Source organism: Oxyura jamaicensis, chromosome 1, assembly GCF_011077185.1.
Source record: "Oxyura jamaicensis isolate SHBP4307 breed ruddy duck chromosome 1, BPBGC_Ojam_1.0, whole genome shotgun sequence".
Lineage (NCBI taxonomy): Eukaryota > Metazoa > Chordata > Aves > Anseriformes > Anatidae > Oxyura > Oxyura jamaicensis.
The window spans coordinates 175,010,413-175,033,822 of NC_048893.1; the positions used below are offsets into that span (position 1 = coordinate 175,010,413).

A 23,410-nucleotide genomic window follows, 5' to 3' on the forward strand; every position below is an offset into this window, starting at 1 on the left:
ATAAAATATGTTTTTTAAAAAAGAATCATCTCAAAATTCTTTTCAAAATATGTTTTTTTTTTTTAAGCTAGCATATACTAAATTCAGAAATATAATTTCAGGCACATAACCATGATAAGAAAAGAAAGCAAAATGGCTTTAGGAGGAAGATATTTTTCTATTGATGCTGTATATATTTTAAGCAAAAGTTTACCCATTTCTTAATAGGAACTACAGAAAAAAAAAGTTCATTGTGATTACTTTGATTTGCAGCAAAGATGATTTCCATATGTATCAAAAGTATGCCTAACAAGAACCATGACAGATTTCCCTCAGCTAAAAAAGCTCCTGAGATCATAACGGATCTCTCTCTCCCAGAGTCAATTGACAATTTAATTTTGCCTACATTTTAGTATTTCCATATCAAAATGAATGTTAATAGCAAATTTAAAAACATTATTTATATAAAATTAGCTCAATGGCCTGTTAAGACAAGGACTTTTTCTTTCAGTTTCATTTGTTCTACAGATTGCTTTATCCTCTAGACAGCATGAACTGCTAAAGCTGACTGAATATTTTGGTGTAAACAAAGTGGTAATCACCATGCCCACCGAGCACCAACTTTTCAAGTACGATAACACTTCCGGGAATTTTAATTCCCTATAGTTTTACTATGAATTGCACAGAACCCCCCTCTCCCTTCACACTAATTACAAATTAAAAAAGTATGTGGCCATGCAAGAATTATTTGGGATTTGCACCTTTACTCTTTCATGAAGAGTGGTAAGTCAGTCTTGCTAAAACCTATCTTATTACCTGAAGATGTGCTGCGACTGGGCTCCCCTCTTTTCAACTGATCAATCCTGGACTTCCGTTCCCCAGTGATTTCTAAGCTTTTCTTCTCTCTATCCCGGTCCCTGTCCCTAGAGGTACTGTGCAGGATCCTCTTCCGTCCGGTCTGGTCGTCGCCACTGCGATGAGCTGATTCATTGGAAGGGGATCGAAGTCGGCTTGAGGCATGGCTCCGATTGCTACCGAGACTGCTGCTGCGCTTCTGATCCACAGGCTTACGATGTGGTCCATCATCTATAGTAACATGGGGGGCTTCCACCTTTTCTCCCCTCGTTCTATGACTTTTTCTATGGGAGTCCTCAGTGCTTCTTTCTGGAACAACAATGTCGCCACGTTCGGGAACATCTTCATCTGACCAGTCACTAAATGTTGTCTCTTCTCTTTTTGGGGGGACTTCTGCCACCGTTTTCTCAGGTGGTGCTTCAACCAATTCTTCTTTTGTGACAGGGGGGGTTCTGGGGCCTTTCTTCTTTTTATGATGTGGAACAATTTCTTCATCAGAAACCTCAGAATCACCCTTGGACCTCTTCCGCTTTTTCTCTATGTTCTTCTTTTTTTGACCTTTCTTGGGTGAAAAGACCTGGCTTTCCTCGGTCGTTGACTCATTAGCATACCTTTCCACCCCACTGTCATCATCTTTCTTTTTCTTTGTGGCCTTTTTCTGTATTTTAGACTTTTTCTTGCTGTCATCATGCATTCTATCAGAAGCATCTCTTTCTTCAGAGGGACGGTGTCCAAGGCTTTCCTGAACCCTGGACCTGGAGCTTTCTGAAGTATCTGGTTGCTCTCTTTGCTTATCTGCTGAAGAAATTCTCTCTTTAAACTCTGGTTCTTCGTAACGCCGGGAACTTTCCTTTCTGTCTGATTTTCGCTCTTCATCTTTCCAGCGACTCTGCCTATCTTCTGCAGCATGAGAAGGGCTCAGCGACCGGGATTCCTGTGGTCGCACAACCTGGCTCAGAAGTCTGTGCTTTTCATCTACAAAATGGGAAAAAGAATGCACTTGTATTGTTTAGAAAGGAGAAAGGGTGAACATTTGGTATCTTTGCATGCTAAGACGTATCAATCAAAACACAAAAATCCATCATTTCAGTTACACAAAAGTTTTGTTTGTGTTTTTTGGTTTTTAAAACTGCTGCAGAAGCAGCAGACTACTACCGTTTTGGTAAACATACACCTTAACAAATGAGAAAGAGGAAGAGGACCCTTAAAAGCTCTCCCCATGTTTTTTTCTATTTAAGATTATTTTCCACAGGCAGAGGATAAGCTGGATCCCGCAGCAGAGAGAGCCCACTCCTACTTACTTTTATCATCTCCACTGTTGTAAGCATCACTATCAGGAGAGTGCTCACGGCGACGTTTGGGTGACTGACGAGGACTTGGGCTGCTTTCGTTTCTGTGACGCTTCCTGCAGAACAAACATTTGTAGTCAAATTTCTTGAGGATTCGTTGAAGAAAACCTTCAGTAATTGAGTTTATCATCAATACAATCCCTAAAGTATAAACACCTGATACAGAAGATAACACATCTAAGGATGCTAGTAAGATTTTAGTTTTCTAAGTTATTTCAAAACTTCCAAAAGTATTTGTCTTGTCATAAATACGTAAGATACCTTAAACTAAAACTTAAACACTTAAGACAGCTATTTTTTATTTTTCAACAAAGAAGTACAAAAGACAATTAAGATCACTTTTTTCCTACGGCAATGATCCTCACAGCAGGTTGACTCTAGCTGGCAGCTAGGCCAGACGCTTGCTCACTTCTCCCCATGAGGGACAGGGGAGAGTCTGTACTGGAAGATTTATAGGATTCCATACTTCTCTCACACAAAAGCTACTAATGATTTCTAGGCAAAGCAGCCATTCAGCCATTCAGGACAACACCGATTTGCTCATTACTGATGTCACAATGAGAATTTTATTGTACTAAATGGAAAAAAAAAAAAAAAAAAAAGAGAATCAGTGCCTTTTAGATAAAACAACAGAAGCACCACACATTTACTTGAGACATTTTTGATGTCTTCACTGGTAGCCTTCTGGTGTTGAAAATTCAATAGTGCAAAGGGTAATGTGTGTTCCACGGAAATCTGATGAACAAAGTCATGAACCCTGACCTAGTTATTTCCTATCACACTCCTGAGACTTCAAAAGGTACCACAGCCTCCCATTAGGTTTCAAAGAATGCCTGCATTATTAAAGCCAAGGCCAAACAAGCAGACTTTAGCAGTTCCGTGATTTTGCATTAGCGAAGCATCAGACTAACATCACCAACATAGTGCACAGCCTGGAATCTGATTTTGGGGCCACCAGCATATGTCACACAGATGCAGGGGAGACAAGGCTTCAGATCACACCTCTGCACAAACAGGGTATCTTCTCTTTCCTTATGATACTCCCGTGCTTACTATCTTACTGAAATCAATATTAAGAGAGTTTTTTATTGATGTTATTGAAGTAACAGTCAGATCCACTCACTTGGATTTTCTTTCTTCATGGACATCTCTTGAACTTCTTTCTTCTCTGATATCTTCTCTCTTGTCCCTGCGGTCATCCCTTCCTTTCTCTTTGTCATCCCAGTCTCTCTGGCGCTCTCTTTCTTTATCTCTGTCTCGACCTCTCTCTCTTTCTCGTTCCCGCTCTCGATCTCTCTCCCGCTCCCTTTCCCGCTCCTCCCTCTCCCTCTCTCGCTCCTTTTCTCTCTCTCTTTCTCGTTCCCTTTCCCTGTCATGGTCCCTGTCTCGATCGCGCTCACGGTCCCTATCTTTGTCTCGTTCCCGCTCTCTCTCCCGCTCCCGAGCACGATCTCGTTCCAACTCCCTCTCCTTCTCCCTCTCCCGTTCACGGTCTCTTTCTCTCTCCCTCTCTCGATCCCGCTCTCTTTCTCTCTCCCTCTCGCGGGCCCTTTCATCTCTCCTGTCATCACTCCGATCTACCCTTCGCTCTTCTCGTCTTTCGTCCCGCTCGAGGTCATCACTTCGTCCTTGATGTCGTACCGGTGAGCTTGCTCTCTGATCTGTGAAGAGAAGCAAGTTTGATTACCAAGTATTAAAGGGATATACATTGCTTCCACTACACTAATAAAACACCAATGGCTTGGCGTTTTGGCAATCTAGCTACTAGTTTGCATCAACTGAAAAGCAACTCCCTGTAGTTCTGAAATATTTTGCCAGTATTTCAGGAGTGAGCTTTCCCTAGTTTAGAGAAAAGTCACTATGAAAAATTATTTTCTACTGGGCGTTTCTGAATGGCTTCAAAAGCTAATTATACTGCCTCAGAGCCAAGCCATTACTATTACATTATGGAATCATTCAAAATCTGGTACAGGATCTTGGAAAGCTCAGCATGACATACATATAAAAACCAAGTATCAAGACTTCCATAAGAAAATCTCACTTCCAAAAATTAAGAGTCACAAGTTGATAAGAACTCACACTGTTTATTTTCTTGTAACTTTACTAGATGTTATAAGAAACATTGGCCTATCTCCTCACAGAAGAAGAGATCCCTGCATAGAATTACACAACCAAATCCAAGAGAAAGGGAGAGATGAGGATGAGCTACAGGAAGCATAACTGCTGTTAAGTTTTCATATGCATTCATATAAGGTGAGTTTTTCAGTGTTCAGACAGTGGGCTAGGGTCGTGGAGAAAATGATATTCATACAGAAAACAACTGATCCAGAAGTGAAGACGGGTATTTATTCTCCACAGACTTAATGCTAAATTTGGCTGCACTCTGTTAGTTATCCTTGGATATTTTTGATATTTTGGGAATATTTACATAAAATTTGACTACTTTATAACAATTTTTATGCTACCATTTGTAGCATTTGAACAGGAACAGACCAGTAAAACTTCTTTCACAATATATATTCAAAGCATTATACAAAAGAACAAGAACCTGCATGAATAGAGGTTGGTATTTTTAGGTCCATTACTCTGATGCTGAGTGTATTTCCCTGTAAATTGAGACCATGCCCACCAGGGACAAGCAGACAGAGCTTGAACAGGACTAAGTCAATAAAACATGCATTTCCATTAGTTTAATCAATTTTAATCTCTGAGTGAATTAACAATGACTTAATGCTCCCCTGCCACCAGGTAAAATTAAAAGCAAATTCGAATAACGTTTCTGTCATAGATGTAACACTTATTTTTTTACAGATTTAAATTATCAGACTAAGCAAATGGTTCCATGAACGGGTTTCATCTTCTTTTAATGGTGCCTGTAACTTTGTATGATTTATTGTGCATACCAAGTAGTAGGTTTTATACAAAAGTTCTGTAACCCCTGTTTATTGTGTCAGTTTTGGTGACAAGACATCTACACACAACTCTTGCACGAATCAAGATACCTGGAAGTGTATTAGACAATTGAAAAATGAAAATGGATCATCAACACTTCTTACATGACTTTGTTGTGATAACATGTTTTTACTTCCAAGTTGTTGCTTTATTTTTAAATGAAAAACTTAGTATGATATGCAAAGTACAAACTACACGATAAGGTATCTAGCATTTACTGGAGGTTTGGAGGTGGAAGAGGCAACAGCTAGTCTGCCAGAGCCAACCTTCCAGGACACATTCAAACTGCAGGGTTTTTCAGCTGACAAGAAAAAGGAAATCTGGAGATCAAGTTTGTTGCAATCTTGCCTTGAAGATATGAGAGAATCCATAGCAAAACTTTTCACAAGAACAGGTGGTAACAGATACATTTCAGTGGGCCAAAAAGCATTTCACAAAGTAGCATACAAAACATTCCTCTGAAAAACTGAAGGTGAACAACAGCTACAACACACCTTTTCCTTCCAAAACTCTCTTAAGATAGAAGAAAAAAAAATAATTTTGTATTCATTATTCACAGCTTATCCTTTCATTTCCATACTATTATTTGCTTGACTCCTCCTGTGTCTTGGTTTTAGCTAGGAGAGAGTTAATTTTCCTTCCAGTAGCTGGTAGAGTGTTATGTTTTGGATTTAGGATGAGACTAATGTTGATAACATGCTGATGTTTTACTTGTTGCAGAGCAGTGCTTACACTAAGCCAAGGACTTTTCAGCTCCTCGCTCTGTCCAGCCAGCGGGCAGGCTGGGGGTGCAGCAAGAGCTGGGAGGGGACAGACCCAGGACAGCTGACCCAAACTGGCCAAAGGGGTATTCCATACCATCTGACGGCATGCTAAATAATATATAGGGGTGGCTAGCCGGGGTGGGGGGCCGGCTGCTTGGGAATAGACTGGGCATCTGTCAGCGGGTGGTGAGCAATTGTATTGTGCATCACTTGTTTTGTACATATTATTATTATTATTATTTTATTTTCCTGTCCTAATAAACTGTCCCTATCTCAACCCATAGATTTCAGTTGTTTTTTTTTTTCTCGTTTCTCTCCCCCATCCCAGAGAGGGAGGGGGGAGGGTGAGCGAACGGCTGTGTGGTGTTTAGCTGCCAGCCAGGTTAAACCACAACATCCTGTTATCCTGATTGGTGAGCAATACAATTATTCTCCAGCGTGGCAGTTGATACTGTTACTCAGAGACAACAGCAAACTCTTTCAGGTGCAAAAGTTTGACATCTTGCACACTATGGCTAAAAGCACAGTCTTGCGTACACTTTCCATGATCATTGGTATCTGTATCGGCTACCTGTACTAACAAAGTTAACTTCCATCAAGGATAGGACTAGTGTCAGCGTGCAATTATTTATTAATTGGTAGTGGGAGGGAATGAGAGAGAAACACACTCATATATATACTGTCAACTACATATATACGTGTGTGTAAAAATATACATGAAAATACCTCTTTCTCTGTTGTCACGCCTGTCCCGTTCACTGTGTCTTCTTTCAAAGGAGGAATCTCTTGCCTGGTCTCGACTATCATAGCGATCTCGATCAGGGTAGCTGCTCCTTGATTCCCAGCTATCGTGGTAGTTTCCACTACTGCTGTGACCATCCACCTGGGAGCTTCTAGTCCGACTTCCTAATAGTGACGTATCAATACAGAAGATGAGTTCCCACACATTAGGAAATCCAGTGATGTTTTGTAACATGCAACTAAAGCAGTAACTTTTTAACAAACTTGAATTAACTGTTCATGGAAATAAAAATTGCACTGTCAAACTCTACTTAACCGAAACCTCTTAAATTTAACATCTTATAATTGCAATCTTATTATTTTCCAACCGCAGACTCAAGACTTCTTACATCACCCTCCCCTAGCCATAACATGAGGTCTCCTGACTAGGAATGAAACAGTCCAAAAGTCAGTTTGTATTTGTTCTGAGTATGATGTAAACTTACAGACCTGGAAGCAGGAGAATAAGAAAGATCATTCTTCCTGTAAAAATCGTATGGCGTATTCTTAATGCAAAAAGTTAAAATGCCGTTTATTATAGAGGTAAAAGGTGATAAGTGAAGCTGTTCTACAAAGTGCATCAAACTTTCAAAAATACTGCCAAAGGTTAAAATTGCATTTTTGGTCAATCAAGAAGAGTGAAGAGGGTTAAAGATGGTTTTCAAGTGCCTACACAGCTGCATTTGAGAAAACAAAAAATTGCCAACCAGTACTTTGAGGCATGCTGCCTCCTACTAATTCTGCACTACACATCAGCCTCCTGTGTTTGTGGCCCATGGGAAAACCTAGGGCTGGGTTGCAGAAAAATTAAGAGTGGTGCAGGGGTTCACGTTTGTTTTGAAATGGTATGGCAGGATAGCAGTTTATGCCACCTTAACAGAGAATGCAGAAGAGCTATAATTTGAAGCAACTGTTCTGAAAGACAACAGAATTGAACATAACTTAAAAGCATGAACTACAGAATCACAGAACCATTAAGGTTGGAAAAGCCCTCCAAGATCATCTGGTCCAACCATCCCCCTACCACCAGTGTCACCCACTGAACCATGTCCCTAAGCACCACGTCCAACCTTGCCTTGAACACCCCCAGGGACGGTGACACCACCCCCTCCCTGGGCAACCCATCCCAGTGCCTGACTGCTCTTTCTGAGAAGAAATGTCTCCTTGTTTCCAGCCTGAACCTCCCCTGGCACAACTTGAGGCCATTCCCTCTAGTCCTATCACTGGTTACCTGTGAGAAGAGGCTGGCCCCCAGCTCCCCACACCTTCCTTTCAGGCAGTTGCAGAGAACAATGAGGTCTCCCCTGAGTAACCTCTTCTCCAGACTATAAACAACCCCAGCACCCTCAGCTGCTACTAAATGCTCCTATTCAGCAGTGCTTCCACATGTAATATCGAACAAGATAATACAAATGTCAGTATTGAATCTCCAGCGGTAAGGACACTTACTATTTCTTTTTTCAAAATCATGTAATACCTTTGTCAGATAATTCTGGACCTCTGCCTCGACTTCTGCCAGTTCGATCGCTTCTGCTGTCATTTCTGGAGTCACTTCGGGAGTCATTCCTTGTTTCAGCACGAGAGCTCTCCTCTCTGCCATGGGATCTTCCATAGCTGCGTGAGTCCTCCTGATACTGGTCATCCTTTTTATGGGCATCCCGACTTTCTCTGTCTCTGTAGTCATGAGAATCTCGCGTGGAACGTGAGTCTCTTTGATCACGACTATCTTTGTTATCTCTGCTATAATCCCTTGTATCTCTGGAGTCTCGAGTGTCTCTGGATTCCCTCGTCTCTCTCCGATCTCTGGTATCTCTTGTCTCCCTCCGATCTCTTCCATCACGAGATTCTCTGTCATCTCTATGATCCCTGGAGGTACTCTGCTCCTGGTCATAATCACGATCATCTCTTGTGTCTCTTTCTTTTTCCCTTTTCCCTCTAGTTTCTGTAAAATGTTTAAAGGATTGTTATATACTGAGCTTAATCAAAGCAAGCAAAAATTTAGAGGACAAGTAACACTAAAATAATACAGTCAAAGTATACTTCTGATATACATATTAATTTAAATTTTGCATGTAAGAAGGATAACATTGTTCTGGGTATGCACCTATATATTTCATTAAGCTTTAAACATCTTTTTGTGAATTTGAGCTTTACAAATATTTACCTGTTCAAAGGGGGAATAAGTATAGTAAAAATAAATTTCAAAGACATTAGAAAGCAAGCACACTTCAGTAATTTAAAGGTAAGATCACTTTTCTTCCAATCATAGGTTACTTTTTTTTTCTCCACACACACTTTCAATAAGTTTGTGCTATAATTAGACCACTTGCTTTTAAGACCTCTTTGCCCTGATAAAATCTTTTTCTTTTTTTTTTAAAAAATAAATTATTTATTTACAATATTACTGCTACAGGAAAGTGAGTTTACAGTCAGTCTAAAAAAAGCCGACATACGTCCTCTATTATCTATTTAGAGAAATGGCATGTTTGACCATCACAGATTGCTCAACCAACTTTAAAGATTTCCAGAGGGAATGACTCTTTGCACACACCCCACTTAATGTCAGTGAAAAAGACAATGGACAAAGCAATCAGTGATGACTGGATTAGCATCTGATCCACTAACATACGTCTCATACAAAGAGAAGATCACTTACCTACAGAAACGACCACTGCATTACAAAAAAATATCTGAACAGATGCTTACAGGATCTCCTGAACCAGCTGAGCCTACCTAAGCAGACCTATTAGGAATAATGCCATTGCACAGTCCCTGAAAACCGCACCACAAACACAGCAAGAATTATACAGATTTCTGCCCGTGTTTTCTACACCACCTGGCCATCAGGATAGGTGCAGATCATGCCACAAACTGAAAATCTTGTTCAAGTGCAATCTGCAAAGAAACATTTGTTGGAAATGCTATTTTTATTCATACCATCCCGCCTTTCGTGGCGCCTATCATGAGACTGTGAAGTCCGATCACGATCGTGCCTTCCCTTTTCTCTTCCAGGAGATCGGTGCCTTGAAGGGCTTCGCTTCCTCTGAGGAGAAGAGGAAGAGCGTGGGGGGTAGGGGGAAGATGACCGCCTTGCTGGCGGGGAAGCTGTCCTTTGATAGGAGGGAGAAGGAGTTCTTTTGCGGTGTGGGGAAGGAGAATGTCTTTGAACAGAGGAACCTGATTGCGATGAAGAGGAGTGATGTCTAGAGGATATGGGAGAATGATGCTGACCTGATGGCGAGGCAGACCTGCAAGGAAGAATTAGAATAGCCACAAATGAAATAACTTGATCTGAAAAAGTTAAATTACTATACCCTACACAAACAGAAGGATTAAAATAATTTGTGCATTCTCTATCCTCTGTCTCTTGAAAACAAGTGCTATGTCTATAACATCCAGCCAATCTTCTCTCATATATTTCAGAGTACACTTATCTCTAAATGGTAATAGTTTATTTAATATCGTAGAACAAGTTTTTCAATCAAAATTACATTACATATACTGCATTATATACATTAGGCTGCTTTCCCAGGGGAAGAGAGGGAAGAGTCAGAAAAAATGTGATCTCTCCCACTCCACGAACCAAATACAATCATTTTCTTCAATATATGCTACTTGGTCTTCATGATAAAATTAGACAGATAGCTTTTACATAGCGTTACATAAGGGCATCCACCTCTCCTCCTAAATAGCATCTTTTTTTTTTTTTCCCCCCAGAGAACAATGGTGTCTCCTTTTTTTTTTCATTTTTAATTTCTTTCTTTTATTACAAGCATTGATCTTTAAACTATTTAGGCCTGAATCCTAGAAACTCATATGCATATCTACTTAAAAGTTTAGCAAGCATGAATGTTTCCACAAGCAGGGAGATCTCTTATCTAAGAAAAAACATATACCAGGTGTCTCTCATCTTCGAAATGCCATAGACTAAATAACGATCATTTAAATATCTGTGAACAAATTTCCCCATGGTATGTTATCACATGCACAGTCTAATGTGGACACATACATGCTTCAAGCCTTTGAGCTCAGTAGTAGTTTTCATTCCTTATCAGCATCTAAGCAACTTGAAAGGTTATTTTCTCATGAAAAACGCACTGCCCTTAATTCCCAACTGCCTTCCACTTCACAAAATTTCAGAGACTCCAAAGAGAAGAGCAGGAGTCAGAATAACCACACACAGACAATGCATTTTCAAAAATTTCACTTACTTAAGTGATTTACTTTCCTCTTTTGAATATGCATGCATATACAGTGTTAGTGACTTCACATGCCCAGATCATCCAGACGAATTCCTCAGTTTCAGGTGACTCACAAAGGAAGGACTACTTTACCAAAGGCAGGACCTTCCTGCAATATGCCGTAACAGCCCAGCAGTTGTTAAAGCTATGTATGCGATGCAGCTTTTGCTGAGTATCTTGCAAACGTCAAGAATTTTTACTCAGCGAGATAGCTGATTTCAGTTGGGCTCTGAATAGAAGGAGCTCTGAAATAATTCAGATTAGCAGGCTTCCTGCATGTCACGATGCTATTCAGGGCCCAAATGGACAGACATCAATGCTGTTCAGCAGCAGATCTCACGGCTAAGGCCATTTTCTAAAAGACCCAGACATTGTGCAGGTAGAAAGATTCTCCTTATGTCAAGAACACAGACCAATGATTCAGCTTCCAAGGAGCAAAGCTCTGGGAACAGAACGTTATGTGAAATCACTGGCAACCTGAGGTAGGAACTCTGTAAGGAAGTCTTTTTTAGGTAAAATACAACATGGTGGGCGTCTTCTATTAATATCAGCATTTTATCCTTCCTTATAGTCAACGTCAGTGACTCAAGAAAATTGCCTTCAGAGCCCCACGGAATAGTACGTTGGTTATCACAGGACCAGTCTCACAAAGGTGATGGTTCTACATCTGGATTCCATTACAAAACCAGCTATATCCACTAAAGGATGCACTGTGACTTTTCCTTGAGGCAATTCAACTTCAAACTTGTCGACTGAGGGAAATCAAACAAATTTTTTACAGCACAGCTGAAGACAACACTTGAACAGAACCACTTTGGTTCTGTTAGAAAAACACACAGGAAAATGGCAGAAGGAAAGGGCTAAGAGAAAAATAACTAAAATCAGCCTTTATTACATGCTTAACTGAGACACGCTGAGACAGGCTGTATCTGTTTTTTGATTTAATTCACACAGTGTCTGTGAACCTGTATGCTCAGATATTGCCAGACCTGGAAACTATTCTACTGAGATGCAACTATGATGGTCAATGCCAGAGACTATTTGTAGCCCTCAGCAGTAGACTAGGATTTTGCATCTCCCCTGTCTGTGTAAGTAAAAGTGCATGGCGTCCAGCTGAGGCACTCCTGTAGCTTAGGGATGCCTTGAATGTCTGACCTCCAGGACGTTTGTCTGTAGCTTCTTTCATCTGGAGAAAGAAAAAACCTTAAAGTCTCCTATGCACGCTATAGGTAGGCATTCCTCAAGGACAGCAGGAAAGAGTAAACACAAATTTCTCTGTTTCCATGACTGCATATTTATGCTGGCTGTGGCTTTCCATCACAAGAGGAAAGATGTGACCATTGAAAGCAGAAGACTCACTGTTCCTGAGAGAACAAGTAGCCTGTATGCCTGTAAGATGACCATTTGTACACATGCTCACATAGAATCAAAACAGCCTGGATTTAGTAGTAAAGCTTCCAAAGCACTCAGAGTCAAACTCTGTAAGAGCCAGAACTGACAAAATCTGATTTCATGACTTACAATCTTTAAACAAAGACTACCTTTACTTTTCACCATTAAATCAAGCGTATGAAACAGACATAGGGTTACCAAAATTTGCTTGCATGGAAGACTATCAAGAACTGTTTGGAGCCAAACAGAGTATTTCAAAACCTGCTTCATTGCCTCTAGCAGAAGGCAAGAGGTACTTTTCTTCTTAGCTCCCTTCCACAACACTTTGTATGTCTGCATAGAACCTCCCTGCAAGCAGTGACGAGCAAAACATTGACGTAGGCTAGAAAAAGTGGAGAAAGACATGCTGCAAAGGTGGTTTTCAGTATCCTTACTACTGGCAGCTGCAAGGAGAAATCAGATGCTCTACAACCTTCCCTTCAAACAATCCTACTTGGAGAAAGCGTCCATCAGTGATGCCTAGCTTAACGTAATACAACATTGTTCCATCTGAACTGAGTAACCACAGCAGCAAGAACTTGCTTACAACTCTTGGGATAGCTGAACAGATGTTTTGTTTTTCTTGTTCTATCAGTACGCATATATATGACATCTGGTGTCCTTCCGCCCACCCTTCTCAACAGAAGTACAGAAAATAAGTACACATCCCCTCCCATTACAGAATTACAATATTTAGCACTACTACTCTGAACTTAAGCTTACAGATTCTTTAAGCCCCAAATACAAAGCTTTCTCCCTTTCTTTCTAAAGCTAAGAAGTACATTTTCCCAGAATAGCAAAAGGTTTTCCTCTAAGGCCCCTAGAACCAACAGGAACTGTATCTTCTCTGAAGGGCCTCTGAAACTGACCTCATATTGTTCTGTGTAAGTCAGACAAAGCACTTTTATGATTTTTGAAAGTTTTCTTAAAGATTTTGTGATCTTTAAGAAGCAAGGAGAGGAGGAAGAGAAAAAAAAATCCCAAAGGATCACAAAAAGAACATGTCTCATATCAGACTTCTGAAGCTCCACCCCAAGCCAAAACATTTGAGATGAACTGATGAACAGAAACTTGCACAATGACTTGTTTTCCTGACCTGACGGGTACCTATAATATCCGAAAACAGAACAACCACCAGAAGAACCACATCAACACCAATACACATAAAGGAGCCTCTGAGCTCAAGGTCTTGAGGCGCACACATACCCCCAGACACACATGCACAAGTAGTCAAAGCATCAGAGGAAGTTTCTAAACTAGATTAATGAAAGCTCTATCTTTGCAACCGACCACCTACCTGCGAGAGGGTGAAAAGTTATGCTTGTGAGTAGCTGACTTTGCTGGGGCTCGGGAGGCTTGTCGTCGCCTTGCAGCAGGTGGTGAATACTCTCTGGAAGGAGAGGAGTTACTGCCAGAATGATCTGCAGGACTAGGAGAACGCTTCTGTCTATGGGAGCCTTCAGAAGGATCTCTGGGAAACAAAAAGAGCAGTTTGCTCAACAGATGTAACAGGACATCAGTACATTTCTAAGAACGAACCTGTGCTTAACAAGGTCAAAAACTACTCTTAAAGAATGTTTTGTTCCATCTGTAATTTCATGAAATTACCTGAAAGTTAGCAGAACTAAGGAATGCAAGATACATACTAAATTTCTTCCTGATTACTGGATCTTAAAATCCATAACCATAAGACAGTAAAACCAAAATACATTTATATTTTTACCTGATATTTCAGGCAGTGGTGAAACAAAATTCCTATTAACAGAGACTCATTTGTTGCCCTCTTAAACATTTCTGTTAACATTTTATTCAAGAATCCTTAAGTTCACAGACATTTTCAAACACTACTTGCAATTTCAAATGAATTAAAAACCTCTCTGAACCTTCAGATATTTCACATCATGAAGAAGTGATATTACATCTTTTTTTTAATTATAAAAAAGTCAACAAAAATCCAATACTGAAATTAAAGGTTGCAGTCACCACAGCAATACCTGATTATAGTACAACCATGGGCCAATTACTCTCTTGACCCTTTCAGTACTACCTAGAGCTTTTTTTCTACTGGTTACGGCCTTCCAGTAACAGAGTGGGCAAGCACGAGTGAAATAAAATATTTTTAAACAAATTACAGTGTTTTTACTGTATCAATTAAAAATAGACAATTTATTGGTCTTCAACCTCTTAGTCTTTGTTATACTAGTTACAAAAGATGTACTTATGAATATGTACCATATTTTCATCAAAGGAATATAGAACTTAAAAGTGCAAGCGTTACATTTAACAACTTAAATGGACAACTAAGCTTCAGAAAATAATGGGAATAGTCATATAAGTACACTATTTGATACACACACACATATATGTGTAAGTGATGAAATTCTAGAATTGCTATAGCTTTTGACTTCCTCAGAAATACTTTTTAACCTACAGAAGGTCAGGGAAAGTCTAAATGTGCCACTGCCAATTTAGAAAGATATTAGTCCTCTAGGATTTCAGAAAAGCAGGCAAGCAGACAAGCAAATGACTTTGATAAAGACTTTAGCAAATGAATTGTTTCACTGGTGAAGATCCAACTTCCTGAAAAATAATGAGTCTTTCAGAAGGGCATTTGAAAACCTTATTATGAAACTTAAACCTGTTAACATATTAGTTATAGTTTATCAAACTACATAAGGCATTTAAATATTTAATGAGTACTGAAATGGTTGTTGGCAAGACAGGTATAAATTCCTTATTACTCGGTGTTTTGGTAACATTAATGTAACCTTGCTTTTAAGGTTAAAAGCTAATAATGCATTGTAACTTACCTCTGCTTCTCTTTTTTCTCTTTGTGCCTTTCAAAGTCACGGCCTCTCTCTTTCACCTCCCTCGTCTTTTCTTCTGAACGTTCTTTTCCTTTATGTTTTTCTTTGTGTTTTTTTCCTAATGGAGTTTCCTCTTGTACTGGAGGAGGAGGACTAGGGGTACGAGGACCTTTCTTTTTACTCTGGTTACTTTTAGAACTCCTAGATATAAATTAACAAGAAAAAAAAAATGAAGGACTGCCAACTACTTCAAATAATGATTTCTCAAATGTTGGCAGGAAAGCACAATGTAAAGGGCCTTGAAGCTTTTAGGATAGGATTTGCCACTCCATTAGCAAGCAGTGCTTAGTAACTTGACTGAAGGGTGAATGCAGGTGGTAAAAATTCACAACGAGCTCTTCAGTTTGTAACCTTTACTTCTGAAGCAAAAATAGGAACTGCTCCCATTCAGAAAGAACTATTGTCCAAGGTTACAATGCCTTTGCACGAACTGCATACATCACAAGACCAGATACTCTGGGGTATCTTGTCTCTTTAGACTCCCAGTTCTGCAATGCAACACCTCACTCAAGTACAGAAAATGAGTTAAATCACTCATGTTTTAGATTTACAGTTAACTACTTGATGCAGGATAAAGCTTTTGATTATGTATTTCACATTACAAAGGAATTTACACATTTTTTTCATATGAATTATCATGGACATAAACCCTATAAACTGCACGCTATCACATATTACACGCCAGTAGCATATTACCCCCATGCTCTATCCTCCTGTAGCAAAAAGCATTAGTTTGTTCTTAAAGGTTTTGTTTGCTTTGCAAACACAGTCGTGTCTGCTTATACTGTTCCAGTAATTTCTTTCCTATCTGAAAGCACCGAACAGTGATTTGAAAGCTCCTGCAGCCAGCAAGAACTTAGTTGTGGCAAGGTGCCCAGTCTGACCTTCCTGGAGCTTTGAAGAATCTTATCTTGTCCTGTTCTTTTTTTATTTTTTTTTCCCCCCTCATCCACATTCCCCCCCTTCTTTGCTTCTCCTTAAGTCTGAGAAAGCCTCTGGCTCTAAAAATCAAACCTTATTTCCTGAACAGCAACATGAAATACCAATAGAATGTGAAGTTGGTCACATTTTAAACATCTCACTTCAGTCTAGATGAGCTGTTTTGCAGGCTGCAGCATCTCAAAGAAAGCTGCCTCTCGCTTTAGTTATTTATATTTCCTCATCACATCCCAGACACTCTGGACATTCAAAGAGAAAAGGCCTGCTGTAAACCATGAAATCAGTCAACTGACAACTACGCGCATGTAGCAATTTTTCACAGTAGGTGACTCACGGTGCATAACTTAGAGACTTTTCCCTAAAGTTATAAAATCAATAGTTCTGAAAGCAAGGAAAATGAAAAACTGTATTAATTATGAAAGCCCCAGTAATAAAAATCAATGTGGTTCTCCACTCCTACGTTCTCCCAAGACGCATCTGTACGTACTCACCTCTGCTGATCCAAAAGCGGGGAAGATACAGCAGATGCTTTCTTTTCCTTCTTACTAGCCGAAGAAGAAGATTTGGGACTAGATCTTCGTTTTGGAGACTTGCTAGACTTTCTTGGTGATGGTGATGGTGTCAATTTAGATCTAACCACCTCAGGAGAAATCTTGAGGAAAATAATATATTAAATGTTAAAAGATTGATGCTCAAAAGCTTTGCCGTATGCTGATACATGTCATATATGTAAGAACACTAACAGTCTAGATGTGAGATCTTAACCTTTTATACATCTACCTCCAATAAGCTAACCGTACAGTTTTCAAAACAGTTTATTAGCTTAAAAGAACACCATAAAAGAAACATGGCAAGGGGGAAGAGAAGATGATGCGCTCTAATACATCACAAAAACTGTAACTAAAATTTTAAAGTTAGCATCATCCCATTTGGTATTCAAGTTTGTCCAGAAAAAAAATCCCCCAAATTAGTCCTTCTAGTACTCTGGTAACAGCTTTGCCCGTCTGTCACTCTACTTTCCTCTGTTACCACAAGACAAAGGAAAAGGGATCTGGTATAAGTTATGCCTTGTGTTTTCTTCTACACCATCTCTGTTAAAGGTTTTACTAGCTTTAAATCATTAAATTGCAAAGTTTCCTACTCATTTAATTGCTGACTTCATAAAGGACTTGTTTATGGTGCCAGACGACTGAACAGATGTGACTTTCAGCTAATATCCATGTCACGCATGAAGTTATAAACATGCCGCTTATCTGCTACTATGTACAGAGTAGAACTTTGGTAATCCAGAAAGCTCAGGTCTTTTAGGAAACAGTAAGAAGTCTATGAAGTGGTTGCTGATTTTTTTTTTCATAGTTTAATTTTGCATTTACAAAATACAAACCTCTTTTTTAATGACTATTTCCTCTCGTTTCTCCATGTTTTCCTGTTCCAGCTTCATGAGTTCTCTCTGAATCTTTTGGCGCTTCATTTCCAAAGACAGCTCATGATCATAATCATAGTTAACATCTCCATTATCAGAGTCTTAATTAAAAAAAAAAGTACATAGACTAGTAAATGGACTAAATATGGAATAAATAATATTCCTTTAGCATACTGGACGCCAAGCATAAATATTTCAGTGACTTCTAAGCATTGCATAAATGGATCAACAAGGCTATGCCAAATCTCTCTTCCAATTATCTGCATGAACCTGAAATAACTCCAGTTAGTCCCATATGACCCACCATTAAAATACTTAAACTTCATTAGTAACACTTCACCTCTTTTAGAGACTTGTGTCAATTATTCACTTAAGGTAGCAAGGGAAACGCAGTACACCATTTCCTTCTATTTACATAACAAAAATATCCCCCCAAAAAAGAGCGTTTTCACAAAGACCAAAAATATGTGGAGCCCTGCTTAATTGGGAATCTCACATGAAATGGATTAAAGTAGTAATGCACTATACTAGAGCTTTTTGTTTAATATGGTATCCTACAAATCAATTCATACGCTTGTTTAATTACATCTATAAATTGACTTTAAAATAAAAGAGAAGGTCTGCATAACTTCTTTCACTGGGTAAAACCACACTTAAAACATTCTTACTCCTTGGTATTCACATCAGCATTTTCTTCTTGCTTTTTCATTAAGTCATTGTCAGTTAAATACCACACCCTTCAGGCCATGCAACTGAAATCTTGTTGAAAAAGAAAACAGTCTGTTTACACTTCTTTTGTTCATAGTTACTTAAGTCAAATACTCAAAAAGCACATTGATAGAAGAACCTTCCAAGAACAGGTACTTCATTAGCATTCATTAGCTTTCTTCCCCCTTTTGACACACAGAAACTATATAAAAGCTTTGCAATAACTATATTGAGTCTACAAATTCTCTTCATGTGGCTTGAGAGCATGAGAACGGCCTCCAGAAAGGTGAAATTCTTAACAACTTAGGTTCTTTCCCAGTCCATCTGTCCAATTATATTACACCACAACCTCACAGACACCAGTTCTGCTTTACCCACATCACAGGTTTAACTGTGAACAGCACTATTTTGAGAAATTCATAATTCTCAAGCTAGAAGCCTTGATGTCTAAGAATTAAGAGATTCATGCTACATATTTATATAAAAATAGATGTTTTTATGTTGCAAATTTTCTTCAAACTGAGATTCTATTTCCATGCACATATGCCACAGGACGGTCATAGAGCGCAAATAACTTATAGTACATTCTACTGCAAAAGGATTAATTATATCTGAGTTCACTTGAGAAATCTCCAGTTGCTTTTTTTTTTTTCCCAGAAATGAAGCCTGCCACCTGGACTATTAAAACTTTATTTTCTACACTGACTATATCACGATTTTCTCCATCACAATACCGTACTAGACATGTAACCTCCAATCAACTAACAATTACATTTATATGTTTAGCCAAAAATTATTTTCAGTTTATCAGAAAAGATAAGCCACAGCATATGAAGATTTCTGATTTGACAGAGATTTTTCCTGTGATTCTGTGTAAATTTTAGGCATCTTAAGTTAAAATCATGCATCTCTCTCAGTGTATAACATGCTTCTCCCCTTCCAAATGCTTAATACAAACCCTTTCGTTTAGGAAGGCACTGTGACTGCATTTGGTTTTCATCATGCAGAACTTCCAGCAGAACATAACCATAAACATAAGTGAAAGTGTTAACCATACAGAAACATTCGTACATTTTGAAAAGATTTGTGGTTATAAGAACAAAATTTAGATATGTATTCTAATATAATTATTTATAACCAGTATCTTGTCTAATAAAGAGCTATAAATTCTTTGGAAAATGACTGTTTCTTTCTTCGGCATCAGTACTGTTTGGTAGAAAGAATCCTCAACAGTGAGCCAGGGCCCCCCCTCCCACGCTGTCTTGAATATTTTAACAACTGCTGAAACACTGATAGTTACAAAACTATATAAACACCACACTTCATTACAAGCTGTCAAAATTTCAGTGGCAGTTTAACTTGGTCTTTAACAAAGGGAAATGGAAAGATTCGGGAGAGGGATGAGAAAAAAATACAGACTTTTCCTCAACTGTGTAGTAAATGGATTAATATTATCAGCACCAAGGACAATAAAATCACCTTTCAACCATAAGAGGAGCCTACAGTAGTAATGCAAAGCTCTTACCACTCACTCCTCTAGCATTTTCAGAAGATGATTAGCTCACCAACTGTCCTGTTCAGCTGTTAGTATATGCATTCTAATTGCACCTTTGTTAATGAGACAGTCCACAGCAATACAAATTACACAGACAAAAAACAACAAAAACAAGCTGACTTTTGACTTGAAAGGAGTGATGTTCTCTTCTCAGACTGATGAGTTTCAAAATCATCTTGCATTCATCTACTGATCTAATGGTGAAAGGCTCAGCCACAGAATAGCCAATGGCCAAGTTTCTTGTCTGAGGATTCAAAAAAAGGATGTTTCTAAAAGAAGTTGCTTTTACTATTATAGCAGACCGACTCAAACTGCTCCTTTGCCCTCTTCCAAAAATAAATCATAATGGCTACTGCACAGAAGTACTTAGAGACCAAATCTTTAACTATTTTCCTTTACAAGCAGCCTGGTATTCCTGCAATTTTCTGAGCTGTAGGGAGACCATTAGTTTAATTTCACTTACCTTCTCTATTTGTTTCCCAATCTCCATTTTCCTCTTCGCTTTCTGGTGTTCTCTCCTTTGTAATTTTGATATCCTCCTTTTCTCTATGTCTTCCTCGTGAAGATTCTTTCTATAAGGGAAAAATGCTGCATTAGAGTAAACAACTTTATTTTTAAAAGAAGCCTGAAGAAGCAGGTACATTTTACACGGTATTTTGGCTGTTCCTTTTTTATAGTACAAAATCAATTTCCCCTTCAGCCTGTTGAAAAAATACCTTCTTAAACAAGCAGAGACTCCACAGGCAAAATACTCTAATGCAATTTCATATAATCAGTATGCAAATAGCAGATGGGGAAAAGAAGGAAGAAGGAATTCATAAAATAAGGTTTAGAGGCAGGGCAAGAATTAAGCACGTATCAGAGAATCAGGTTTAAAATAAGAACCAAAAGAACAGATCGGATTCTTAAAACCAAAAGTTTAATAGTGTGAATAAGTTCTCAGCTGTAAATAAGAAAGTCATATGCAAGGCAGATGACCCTCTGAGAAGCTGAACCACTTAACCCTGCAGAGGATAAAGAAGGGGGCAGTAATGCAGGGGGGGACCCTTGGCTGGCAGATGAAAGGGGGAAGAAAATCTAAAGCAACGGACTGGAATCGAGTTTTCTTAATAGATTTATAGCTGAACGTTCATTGGCTCAATCTTATTAGTCATGTCTAACCACTGCAGTAGCACCCATTTCGCACGTGGCAAAACAGTGCATGTGGTGCACAGGACCGATGGTCCTATGGATACCTAAGGATGCCTGAGACTGTTTGTTCTTACAGAATGTAAAATAATTTATAAAGGCACCTGGTCCTGAGCTGCTCTTCTCCCCCTGCTGCATTCCAGTAGTAGAGCTACATAGTTGCATCATTGCCTCTGCTGAATCCATATTCTCTAAATAATCTACTTGGATTTAGTGAAGTACAAGACAAAGTTTTTTCTTTTTAAACTGTTCACAAAAAAAAAAAAAAAAGAAGCAATCCACCCACAACATCCAAGCTTAGAAGTATCGCAGATTGATTTATTATGTACAAAACCAGAAAGAGCAAATAATAAAAGCCTGTCCCGCTCCCCATTTGTTCTCACCTCCCAGAGTGCTTTCTTTTGGGGATTCTTCAGTGCTGGTTTGTAGGACCCTTTATGCCAGAAAAGGAGATGCCTGAGAATTTTACTAGCTATTCCTTATTGTGACTTAGACCATTACTTGATTTAAATCCTTAAGACCGCATCAGAAACACAGCAGGGAAATAGTAAGAGTGACTCTACACAATATTATAGGTGAATACAATTGAACTATTTCTTTTTTTTCTTTAACAATGTTAAACAATAGTTTAATGACATAAGTGATCACAGAGTAAGTACTGCATTTATTTGACCTAGTAAACTGAAAAATACTTCAATCCTCAGTTATCTTCAAGCCCCTCATCTCCATGTGCTAGAATATATCATATTCAAACCCTTCAAAGGTTTTGAAAAGCTGACCATTTGCTAAATAACACAAAGAAGCTTCACATGAAAGAACTAATTTAGTCAAGTGTAACTAAAAGCAGCTTCTAGAATAAGGAAAACTTAGATTTTCTTCACTTCATGACAGGATCTCTAAAGTGATGCACAAGATCCTAACCTATCAGGTCACATTGGTTTCTGACATCAGTTGCAGACAAGTCTACATCAACTAGGCCTTCATCACAACAGGTACCAAGTGCATTCCAGTCTAACAGCAACCATCGTACTAAGCTCCAAAGTAAGTCACTTGAAGAAAAAATAGACTTTTATAAGGCTCAAAGTTTGCAGCTTTATCAACAAGCCCCTCTTGCAAACATTTTTTTTTCATATAGCACCTTCATTTTTCTAGACTACTCTCCTTGAATGCTGAATTTGTTCTAGCAAACTGTATACTTCTGCTATGTACTAGTTCCTATAAACATAAACAAGCAATAAATACAAATACTAAATTCTATTAATTCGTGGTACTACGTGGTACTACATGGTACTAGCAAACCACAATATGCATGTTAGGCCATAGCCTATACACACTAACTTCTAAAAACTTCAAGGACAATTCACAAAATAACTCATTAATGAAGAGTAAACTGCATGTTTCAAGAACGATTTAATACTCCATCTTAGAAATTGTACACAACCTATATGCATCTCACCTACACCTCCAAACTTACAATACCACACAAGCGTACTGAAACAGCCCGTATTTTCTCCTCTCAGTGGAGACATTTGGTAGTGGCAGCAACGGGACTATCATACTTCTAAAGAAGAATTGAGAACAAAATCATCTATGAAAGGAATTTTATTGAATTATTGAATAAAGGGGAAGAGAATGCAAGCACGCTATTTTATAAGTAAGCACAACTTGATCCAAGCTTGTCCATACACTAAGCAACCTGAGTTTAGTTGTCACAAGAAATATTCTGGTAAGACAGCATCTTGGGAAGAAAAAAACAAACACCAAAAAATTGTGCTTAGAAACTGAGTATATTTTCCTGGGGCACATAATTCAAGAATTTAAATTATGACAGTATAGAACACATTCAAATTTTCTCATGGAAAAGTCTTCAATATATTCCTTTTATTGTATTTGTTTCACTTACAACACATTTCATTCCCTCATACTACAGGCTATATTAGTTAATGAGTAAATATTTCATTCATATCCTTACAGACCTTCTTATACTTTACATTGGTTGTTTTTGGTTTTTTTTTTTTTGCATCTCTACCTTAATAAGCCAAGAATAAAATAAGTCAAACTCCTACAGGGCAAAAGCATGTATTACATTTGTACTGGAAGATAGTGTATCTGAAAAAGACTCCATTTACTAGAATAGAAGCAAACTTTTATAATAGATAATTATTTACTAAAAAAAAAAAAATGTTAACTGTCCTAAGTGCAGATAATAATTTGGTAGACTTTGTCTACGCTGTTTTCACGTATGTGCTCAAAGTTAAACTATTAACATGTGTTGAATAGATTATTACAGTTTAATGTTGAATTTCAGGAGAAATGCTACTTAAGAAAAAAAAAAAAAAAAACATTATGACAGAATTCTATGAGATTTTATTCAATTAA

At 38.4% G+C, this 23,410-nt stretch overlaps 1 protein-coding gene and 1 long non-coding RNA gene across 5 annotated transcripts in view; both read right to left on the bottom strand.

Annotated features, from left to right (window-relative positions):
* The window catches only part of ZC3H13 (zinc finger CCCH-type containing 13), a 49,132-nt gene that overhangs the window by 9,864 nt on the left and 15,858 nt on the right, over positions 1-23,410 (bottom strand). For all 4 annotated transcript variants that reach the window (XM_035322778.1, XM_035322780.1, XM_035322770.1 and 1 more), the window contains 11 exons: positions 20,307-20,415; positions 17,542-17,681; positions 16,649-16,809; positions 15,162-15,359; positions 13,649-13,822; positions 9,617-9,927; positions 8,157-8,621; positions 6,626-6,805; positions 3,307-3,844; positions 2,136-2,239; positions 796-1,809 (listed from right to left, as the gene is read on the bottom strand). In XM_035322778.1, coding sequence (XP_035178669.1) covers positions 796-1,809; positions 2,136-2,239; positions 3,307-3,844; positions 6,626-6,805; positions 8,157-8,621; positions 9,617-9,927; positions 13,649-13,822; positions 15,162-15,359; positions 16,649-16,809; positions 17,542-17,681; positions 20,307-20,415 — 3,394 coding nt within the window. The remainder of the gene's footprint in view (positions 1-795; positions 1,810-2,135; positions 2,240-3,306; positions 3,845-6,625; positions 6,806-8,156; positions 8,622-9,616; positions 9,928-13,648; positions 13,823-15,161; positions 15,360-16,648; positions 16,810-17,541; positions 17,682-20,306; positions 20,416-23,410) is intronic.
* LOC118164936 lies at positions 4,593-6,619 on the bottom strand. The gene is made up of 2 exons (XR_004749762.1): positions 6,295-6,619; positions 4,593-5,732 (listed from the first exon to the last, which is right to left on the bottom strand). It is a non-coding gene; the product is annotated as an uncharacterized LOC118164936 (long non-coding RNA).